This window comes from Rhineura floridana, chromosome 16, assembly GCF_030035675.1.
Source record: "Rhineura floridana isolate rRhiFlo1 chromosome 16, rRhiFlo1.hap2, whole genome shotgun sequence".
Taxonomy (NCBI): Eukaryota; Metazoa; Chordata; class Lepidosauria; order Squamata; family Rhineuridae; genus Rhineura; species Rhineura floridana.
Window position 1 is genome coordinate 34,857,946 of NC_084495.1, and position 10,297 is coordinate 34,868,242.

Genomic DNA, 10,297 nt, shown 5'->3' on the forward strand with positions numbered 1-10,297 from the left:
GGTGGCATTTGCAATGTGGAGAAGTAGCCCTTACCGCTGAATGGGTCGATGACGTGCCGCTTCTTCACTTTGGTTTCTGTGATGGCTGCATAATAGGCACAGGTCATTTTAATCAGCCAGGCTGCTCTCATCACAGGCACAGTGTACTTTGCTAGGTAACCAAAGACCTCCTCCTTCTTACTGAAGATGGGCACCTGCCAGAGGGGGACGGAAGGTGAGAGTTGGAATCAGAGAGGGGCTGTCCGTCCCACAAACAAATGCTGTACTAGGAGGCAAGCTACAGATGTACACCAAATGGTGATCCCATTTTGCTTGGAGGGAGGGGTTTGCCAAGGAGTCACATTTGGAAAAAGTCAACTTGTGACCTGGAGCCACAGCTTCTGCCACACACACAAAAACCCCTTCCAAAGAGTTTGCTAACCCTTTCTCAGCCAAATACCATGCTGCTTCTGAATCGTTCTGGCTTTTCCACATTGCTCCAACTAGTTCCTGATTATCCTTTTCCCCCCCAGTACCCCCCCAGTCTGTTCTTCCTTTCTTCTCCAGTCCAGCCATAATTTTCAGAGATACCCACCCCCATGCACACACAAAGTGCTTATCCTCTGGCACACAGAGGAGGGGACAAGTCCATCTTGGATGCATTTCTTTCCCAAACAGCCCAAGAGTCACCATTAAACAGGCCCATTTGGCTGCAGGGTCATAGTTCAGCCACTATTGTTATTTATTTCTTCAATTTATATCCTGCCCTTCTTCCCAAAGGACCCCAAACAGATCAATAATAATTTTTCTAAAAAGCATCCTAAGAACACTTAAAAACATTCTCTCAACCAGTGATTTCCTGAGTGCCAGGAACAGTATCTTTCAGCCATCAAATGCCTAGGCAAACAGGAATGTTTTTACATTCCTCCTGAAAGTCAATAATGAGGGGGCCAGACAAACCTTGCCAGGGAGGGCATTCTACAAACAAGGAACTACTGCCGAAAAGGCCCTGTCATGTGTCAACGCCAACTGGGCAGCCCCCAGCGGCAGCACCACCAACAAGGCCTCAGCTGCCCATGGCAGGATCCCAGGTGCTTGATACTGGGAAAGAATCCAAGATGCTTGATATTGGGAATACCTACTCCTTTAGGTATTTGGGTTCCAAGCCACTCAGAGTTTCATTTGCTGGTGCAGTCACCTTGAACTGATCCTGGTAGCTCACTGGCTGGTGACCCATGGTCCCTTCGGGCTGCCCTACTTACCAGCCCAGCAGCTCTATGCTACACTAGAAGACCCCATCTTACATTAGAACTCTCCCTCCTCTTCTTTCTGGCAGCCTTAGCTTTTTTTAAAAAAGTACCTTTTTAGCCAAGTGAGTGAGGGGCTTGGTCCCAGCCAGATCATTGAACCAGTTGTTAATGGCACTCTGGGAGCGTGCCGTCACCAGCCAGAAGTTATCCTTCTGGTTCACCTGGGGTTTCCGGCGGCCTGTATCGGGCAACGTGTTGCAGCGCAGCTTCTCGGCAATGATGCTGCTGAAGTTTGAACTGATCTGGAAAAAAAAAGAGAACAAGACTTGCAGAGCCACACCTTAGCAATCAGGAGGCTGGTGGAGTTCACAGACTTGACTCTCTTTTCCCACTTTGAAAGCAAAGCCTCACTGGCCTGAGCATGCTCAACGTTAGTCACCAACTGCAGACTGCCTTTGTCTCAGCTAGGAAAGCTTTGTGCAGAGGAACCAAGAATGAATCACACACACATAGAGCAGACGTCTATTCTAAGACCAAAGATGCCTTTCACCTGTCTTGAGAAACAGGCAGGTTGCAAGATGCAGGCCAAGGTCAGCTTGCAGGTGGCAGAGCTTGAATGCATATCCAGAATCAGGATGGCTCTTTCACGCAGACATCCTCAACAGCTATGCCATCCTTCAGTTTCCTTGTTTCTGCTTCAAATAACCCACCCCACTCTGCAATCAGAATACTGGCTCCAAAATCAGGACAAGTAGGATGACAGGGGGTGGCAAGTGCACATTTCACCTGACAGGAACACTAATCCGCTACATTCCCAGGAGGACAAGAAGATACTCTAGGAAGCGAGTGGAAAACAGTGAAGCAAAATAGTACAACATTTCTAGCTCCATAAATCCATTAGAGAACAGAAGCCAGAAGCAACAGCATTTATGCTGACTGTCTAGAATCCAAGTCATCACTGTGTAGGAGACCGTAGCTGGTGCACTTCCAGAACAGTCAAGACTCTCTCACCTTGGCAGGGTTGAAGTTGACGTTTTTGGCAGTGCCATGCTCATCCCCAGAGACGGCTGGTTGGTTGTTGAAACCCTGTTTCACGTTGAGAGCCGTCAGCTCATCCTGCAAAAGAAAGAGGGAGAAGCATCTAAGACCAGATGCTGTGGCAAAAATCAACATGGAGCACCTCTCTCTATGTGCAGTGATGGCCAACAGTGGGTGGAGCCAGAGCCAAAAACAGACAGCGCCACCCCCTAACTGGTTATAAGGATGAAAGCAACAAGGTGGCTGAGCAGGGCCGGCTCCAGATATACTGGGGCCCTTGGGCACCAGCTTGTCCCGGGCCCCGGCATGTGCGCATGCGCCTATCTCTCGCAGGGAGGGAGCGTCTTCCACCCTGCTCCCTCATTCGCTGGCTATGTCTCTGCTGTCTTTTGCGTCTGCGTGGGCTGCTACGCATGCGCATAGCTGCCATCAATCAAGATGGTAGCAGAGGCTTCAGCCCCTTAGAAACCTCGGCTGCCATCTTGGTTAATGGCAGTCCTGCGTGCACAGCCCACAGTCTCAAAAGATAGGAGAGACCAGTGGGCAGAAGAAGCTCCCTCTCTGCGATTCGCAGCAGAGTAGTTACTCTGCCGCAGATCGCAGAAAAGGAGAGCTACTCCTCCCCCATCCTACTGAGAGGCCCTTCGGGGCCTCTGGCTCCAGGGGCCCTCGGCCAGGGTCTGACCTGGCCACCCTTTGGGACCAGCCCTGTGGCTGAGGTTCGTGGAACAGTGCCCCATTTGCCCTCTACCACATATATGCCCTGCTTAAGAACGTCTCTTAGTGAGCCATTAGTGAGATAAGGATGGACTCAATGGTTTTTGTCCAATCCAGCAACGGAATTCTTATGGTGCCACAGAGAACTTTTGTTTTCTTTTTAAAAAACACACACTAATGCATAGAGGTCTGGTCTATCACTTCCAGCAGGACAGTCTCAACAAGTTCTGTTATTTATTTATGTAGGAAATGTTATGATAATTTCAAAACCAAGATATTCCCAAAGCATCTCACAAAAGCAAGGTAATGAACACAATATCATTAATATCCAACCATTAAAACCTGACCTAATTTAAATTTTTAAAAATCCAAAAAATTAAAAGAGCCGCCTAAAACATTGCAGCAACCAGCATCACACACACACAAAAACAAGAACAAATGAGCTACCCAATTTTCCTAGCCACAGGCAGATGGAAGCAAAACGTATCTTTAGGACCTGCCTGAAAGCAAACACAGAGGAAGCTCAAACATCTTGCGAGGGGAAGGAAGTTCCATAAATGGGTCGACACTTTGAAGACTTACATATTATGCATCTTACAGCATGGCCTTCGGCTAGTGGCACCTCACTATACTGACAAGCCCTTAAGGTGGAATGGGTCCATCTAAGGCTATTAGGTATGAACATAAGAAGAGCCTTGCTGGATCATGACAAAGACACTTCTAATCATAGCAATGTAAGTAGCTCCCTTACGCTGAATCAGACCATCAGTCCATCTAGGTCAGTACTGTTTACCCTGACTGGCAGTGGCTCACCAGTTTTCCAGGCCAAAGTCTCTCCCAGCCCTACCTGGAAACGCCAGGGATTGAACTTGGGTCCTTCTGTACGCAAAGCAGATGCTCTGCCACTGAGCTACAGACCTTCCCCACCCTGCTCTCTCTCAGTGGCCAACCAGATGCCCTCCTGGGAAGCCCACAAGCAGGGCCAGAATTCTCAGCATTCAGAGGCATACCGCCTCTGACAGTACAGGTGTGCCCTCTCAGAATGGAACCTCCATGTCCAAGAGCAACATGCCTCCAAGCAAGAGATGCCAAGGCAAGAGAGAAAAGAGCCACTCTGAGCTCCGTAGTGGTGGCTAGGTGGGGAAAGAGGTACGCATCTGGCCGGCAGGCAGCAGATCGCTGCTGGACCAGACCACCTTTTCTACCTGCTGCCTGGGAGGAAAAGCAACTTTGGCCATCTTGGGTGTCTGACTCGGGAAGGGGGGAGGAGAAGGGGGGGTCTTCTGCCAGCGACGAGCAGAGAAGGGGGGATCAAGGGGCTTGACTCCTCATGGGGGCGTGGCCTACCTGTGCCCAAGGGCCCCCCTCCCCAATTACAGCACCATGGCCAGGAGCCTGGAGAGCTCAAGAGTGAGGATCATTGGCCCTTGCCCGCAGGGGGCGCCCTTCCTCCTCTGGCCCCCAGGGGCGGTGTGCTGGCCCACCGCCCTCTCCCCACGGGGGGGTCCCTCCTCCCCCTCCCCTTTTTCCTCCTCCTCATGCCCCTCCCCCACCTCCTTCTGCTTGGGGTCCTGCGGGTACACATCAGGAGGCCCCAGGCGCGGCCGCTTGAGGGGCCGGTGCTCGTAGCTGAGGATCCCGAAAGCCGCCATGGTGAGGGTAGGAAGGAGGGGGCAGCGAGGCCCAGCCGGGCCCGCGCCTGGCCGCCGAAGGGAGACGCAGGCCCAGCGACAACAAGGGCCGACGGAACCAGCCGAGCTGGTCCCGACGCCTGCCGGAGAAGACCGAGCCCAGGGCGGCGAGGGAGGAGTGGCTGGGCAGGCTCCGAAGCCTTCCGAAGGAAAAGCTCGGGCGAGAGGCGGAAAACGACGAACGGGATTAGGAACGAGGGAGCGCCGGAACCAAAGGGTGGGAGCGATGGTTGCCGAGGGGAACGGCGGCGGCAGTGACTAAGAGATAAAAGGACAGGCACCGCAGTGACGCTCGGAAAATGTGACGTCTGTGGCCGGAATGAGCCGAAAGGGAACGAAGTATGAGTTGAACCTGGCAACGTTCTTTCCTCGCTCGCCCCCCACCTCACCGTTCTAACCGATGTGCGAAAATTGCCGAGTGAAGACCGAGAATGCCGAGGGAGCGTCGGGCTCCGGGAGGGTGATTGTGTGGAAGCGCCGCCCCCTTCAGGTCGATCGAGGTTTCTGCTGCAGAATTGGAAGATCGGCCGGAGGGGAAACCTTAAACCCTCGAGCGGTTCAACAGGTCGAGCTTGGGTCAATACAGTATTATTACTGTTTGTGTTATCTGATTAGCCCCAGAGCTAGCAATGCCCACTGCCGCTTGGAGGGGGGGAAATAGGAATTTAGTTTAACTTTTTTAAAGTCAAAAATAATATATATATATATATATATATATTAGTTTCGTTTTAATTTTTTGCATTTTTATTTATTTTAAACAAAAATACATGAATATTTATTTTATTAGGCAGGAAAGAGAGACAGGCTCGGGTGCTGTGTAGATTTATTGTAAGCTCGGCGCGTTTCGGAATTTGTCCTTCAGGAGCAGTGGAGATCTGATCAAATTCCGAAACGCGTTGAGCTTACAATAAATCTACTCAGCCTCAGAGCCTGTCTCTCTTTCCTGCCTTCAGTTTGGTGCTTTTCCCCTTTTGTTTCTGCTATTTATTTTATTAAACAGAATGTGTATACTGCTGAATTGTAAAAAGCAGCTTGCATAAAATATACTTTAAAATTATCAATACTTAAAAGTTAAAAACAAGTGGACCTAAAAAGAATTCAAAACATAAAATCAGCAGTTAAAAATATTTTTAAAAAATTACATATTAAAGTGCTTGTCATCTTCACATATCTGAGTAGTTTTACCTACACAAAAAGGTTTTTGCAGGCACCAAAAACAGTCCATTGAAGGCTCCTGCCTAATGTCAAGGGGCAGGGAGTTCCAGAGTGTAGGAGCTGTTACAGTAAAAGATCAGTGTGAAACGAGTATTATGTAGCACCTGTAACAGGGCCAGTTCTGCAGATCAAAGTAGTTGAGTGGGTACATATGGGGCAAAGTGATCCCGCAAGTGAACTGGTACCAAGGTGTTAAGGGCTTTATATACCAATAGTAACTTCTGGAACTTGGCCCAGTAACAAATCAGCAATCGGTGCAGCTCTCTGAGCAGAGGTGTGAGGAAGAAGGGCTAGACCCCAGACCCTTTTCATGCCCTTTTGAGACCCTCTCTCTCTCAGAAAGCTTGGCTAGGCTTTCATATTAATCTAAATCAATCACGATAAATGCTGCTCATACAATGAGGAAATATGTAGGCTGCACAAAAAAATTGTGTGTTCTTGGGAAAGGTGAAGTGGATAAAAGAAAGATGTGCAATAACTGGAAAACTTGTGGTAAACATTGTCAGGAGTTATGCTAAAAACATGTACATGTGACTTATGAGTATCCTTACCCTTATATGAGACCACTCCTCATGTATAACCATGCTTCCAAATTGTTGGAAGTGGCGCAAAAGCAACTTCTGTTTGGGTTCTTTTGTGTGTATTCCAGAAGGAAGATAGAGTCAGGGTCCTCCAGCTGGCTAGGCTTGCCTACCTTTACCTGTGCTCTTCTCTGCCTAACTTCCTTCCATTGTAAACTGATATGCTCAGAGAAGCTGACCTGCCCCTCCTTCCTTTGTCTTCTTTTTCGACTGTCCAAGGAGAGAGGAGACCTCTTTGTCTTTGCTCTCTCACCTGAGCCATGAGAGCAATACCCAAGTCTGGGCATTGTGCCTCCAACTTAGTGAGTTAGTTAGAACTAGGCATGCCTTTCCTATCTACTATAGAGGGCTGTAGAAAGTGGAGTCCCTCAGGGATCGGTATTGGGACCTGTACTTTTCAACTTGTTCATTAATGACCTAGAATTAGGAGTGAGCAGTGAAGTGGCCAAGTTTGCTGACGATACTAAATTGTTCATGGTTGTTAAAACAAAAAGGGATTGTGAAGAGCTCCAAAAAGACCTCTCCAAACTGAGTGAATGGGCGGAAAAATGGCAAATGCAATTCAATATAAACAAGTGTAAAATTATGCATATTGGAGCAAAAAATCTTAATTTCACATATACGCTCATGGGGTCTGAACTGGCGGTGACCGACCAGAAGAGAGACCTCGGGTTGTAGTGGACAGCACAATGAAAATGCTGACCCAGTGTGCAGCAGCTGTGAAAAAGGCAAATTCCATGCTAGGGATAATTAGGAAAGGTATTGAAAATAAAACAGCTGATATCATAATGCCGTTGTATAAATCTATGGTGTGGCCACATTTGGAATACTGTGTACAGTTCTGGTCGCCTCATCTCAAAAAGGATATTATAGAGTTGGAAAAGGTTCAGAAGAGGGCAACCAGAATGATCAAGGGGATGGAGCGACCTTATGAGGAAAGATTGCAGCATTTGGGGCTTTTTAGTTTAGAGAAAAGGCGGGTCAGAGGAGACATGATAGAAGTGTATAAAATTATGCATGGCATTGAGAAAGTGGATAGAGAAAAGTTTTTCTCCCTCTCTCATAATACTAGAACACGTGGACATTCAAAGAAGCTGAATGTTGGAAGATTCAGGACAGACAAAAGGAAGTACTTCTTTACTCAGCACATAGTTAAACTATGGAATTTGCTCCCACAAGACACAGTAATGGCCACCAGCTTGGATGGCTTTAAAAGAAGATTAGACAAATTCATGGAGGACAGGGCTATCAATGGCTACTAGCCATGATGGCTGTGTTGTGCCACCCTAGTCAGAGGCAGTATGCTTCTGAAAACCAGTTGCCAGAAGGCTATCATACTTTGGACACAAAATGAGAAGACATGATTCAATAGAAAAGACGATAATGCTGGGAAAAACAGAAGGGAGTAGAAAAAGAGGAAGACTAAACAAGAGATGGATTGATTCCATAAAGGAAGCCACAGACCTAAACTTACAAGATCTGAACAAGGTGGTTCATGACAGATGCTATTGGAGGTCGCTGATTCATAGGGTTGCCATAAGTCATAATCGACCTGAAGGCACATAACACACATAGGTAGTTTCTTAAAAAGAAATAGATGAGCAAAAAAAAACAAATAGAAAATGAAGATAAACACTTATTCCTTTCAAATTTTCATAACCTTATACTACTAGTCAGTGCTTTTGTTTTGTAAAATAAAATAAATTAGGTGCTGGTACTCATATCCTGATGAAAGTATTGTGGGTGCCAGCACAAAATGGCCTACATGAGCAGCAAATAAAGTACTGTCACAAAAAAAGACCTGCTAATTATGGGACAAATTGCTTGACTAGTTCAAGGGTGGACAGTGTGCTGGCTGCTTGTGCCGTAGGAAAAAAAGCTTAGGATAACCCCTGGGTTGTTTTCCCTCATCCATTCCATCACCATGTCCAGGCACTGGCCCAGAGCTGACTCCGGAACATAGGATGCTGCCTTATACTGAGACCAGACCATTGGTCCATCTAGTATCATCTACACTGGCTGGCAGCAGCTCTCCAGGGTTTTCAGGCAGGAATCTCTCCCAACCCTACCTGGGGATACCAGGGATTGAACTCATAAGGCAGATGCTCTGCCACTGAGCTACGGCCTGTTCCCACTGCCCCTCCTGTTTCAGATGTTATGGAGAAACAGAGCTAAGTGTCACCACCATATTGATGGCACCTTCTCCGAAAATTCGTAGTGATAGCTTCCAGTGGCTTTATGTAGATATTAAATAGCACTGAGGATGTGTTGTACCTGTGGTTGGGTAGGGGTCTTCTTAACTTCCCACCAGCCCTGAGTCTGTCTACAGTTGCTTCTTTCCCCTCTGTCTGGAACAGCCTGGAACCTGGAGGATGATATCATCAACGGTCGTGGCCCAGAAGAGTCTGCCGTGAACACCCCTATATATGAGAACCTAAGAAGAGCCTGGCTGCTGGATCAGGCCAACAGGGGCCCATCTAGTCCTGTTCTTAGAGTGGCCTGAGTGCCACAACACTCTCCCTATTTGTGATCCCCAGCAACTGGTATTCAGAGATATCCTGTTCCCAGCACTGGAGGCAGAACATGGCCATCGTGGCTAGTGGCTAGTAGCTGTGAGTGGCTTTCTCCTCCATTAATTTGACTAATCTTTTAAAGCCTTTTAAAGTCAGTGGCCATCACTTCCATCCCTACATTTGCATGCACATTTCAAGTACATGAAAGGTTGCCACACAGAGGAGGGCCAGGATCTCTCCTGATCATCCAAGAGTGCAGGACACGGAATAGTGGGCTCAAGTTGCAGGAAGCCAGATTTCGACTGGACATCAGGAAAAACTTCCTAACTGTTAGAGCAATACAACAATGGAACCAATGACCTAGAGAGGTAGTAGGCTCTCCAACACTGGAGACATTCAAGAGGCAGCTGGACAGCCATCTGTCAGGAATGCTTTGATTTGGATCCCTGCATTGAGCAGGGGGTTGGACTTGATGGCCTTATAGGCCCCTTCCAACTCTACTATGATTCTATGTCTCCCTAAGGTTTTGTGCATTTAATAGGTTTCTAATTGGAAGCCAAAGAACAGGCTACGCTGCCTGGATCAGACCTAGATGGGCCTATCTAATCCAGCATCCTGCTTCTCGTGGAGATTGGCCACTGTGACTTTTGAGAAACCCTTAAGTGGGATGTGAAGGCGACACCCTCTCCGGTTGTGTTCCCACCCCACCCCATACTGGTATGCAGAACAGCAAGCACATCTGGGCTGACATTGTTCATTACTGCCAGCCCTATTATGGCTGTCCCACCAGTGTCGTGGGCATGCCTCCATGGTGGGTCCTGGCCCTGGCATGCTAGGCACTGAAGTGTCTGGACCGTCATTCCTCATCAGTGGCATAGCTGCCCGCTCTACCAGCTCAGGAGAGCACCTGCTTTGCATGCAGAAGGTCCCAGGTTCAATCCCCAGCATCTCCAGGTAGAGCTGGTCATGTCCCCTGCCTGAAACCCTGGAGAGTCGGGTTCCCAAACGGTGGTGCGCAGACCATCAGTGGTCCATGAGCTTCACTCATGTGGTCCACGGTGTGTCTAGGAATCTGTGGTTAAAGACGGGAGATGGCTCATCCATTGCATTAAATATTCACACTGGTTTTTAATTGCATTTTTATTTCTTCTGTTGCATTACATGTTCCGTTCTATGGAATTCAATTTGATGGAATTCAAATCATAACACAATGTTATGTTATGTTAATGTTTAATTATACCCCGCCTTTCGGCCAAATGGCCCTCAAGGCGGCTTACAGAAAAAGTAAACACAAATATAAAAATACATCAAGA

General features: G+C 47.9%; 1 protein-coding gene across 12 annotated transcripts in view; it reads right to left on the reverse strand.

The window, feature by feature from the left end:
• MED12 (mediator complex subunit 12) overlaps positions 1–5,165 on the reverse strand; it is a 45,563-nt gene extending 40,398 nt beyond the window's left edge. For 6 of the 12 annotated variants that reach the window (XM_061598164.1, XM_061598154.1, XM_061598159.1 and 3 more), the window contains exons 1-4: positions 4,538–4,926; positions 2,241–2,345; positions 1,340–1,531; positions 35–194 (exon numbers count right to left, since the gene is read on the reverse strand). In XM_061598164.1, coding sequence (XP_061454148.1) covers positions 35–194; positions 1,340–1,531; positions 2,241–2,345; positions 4,538–4,636 — 556 coding nt within the window. In that variant the 5' untranslated portion in view covers positions 4,637–4,926. Of the gene's footprint in view, positions 1–34; positions 195–1,339; positions 1,532–2,240; positions 2,346–4,537; positions 4,928–5,064 lie in introns of those variants that run through there. The other 6 variants (XM_061598162.1, XM_061598158.1, XM_061598160.1 and 3 more) reach the window with 3 other exon arrangements.
• Between the last annotated feature and the right edge of the window lie 5,132 nt (positions 5,166–10,297).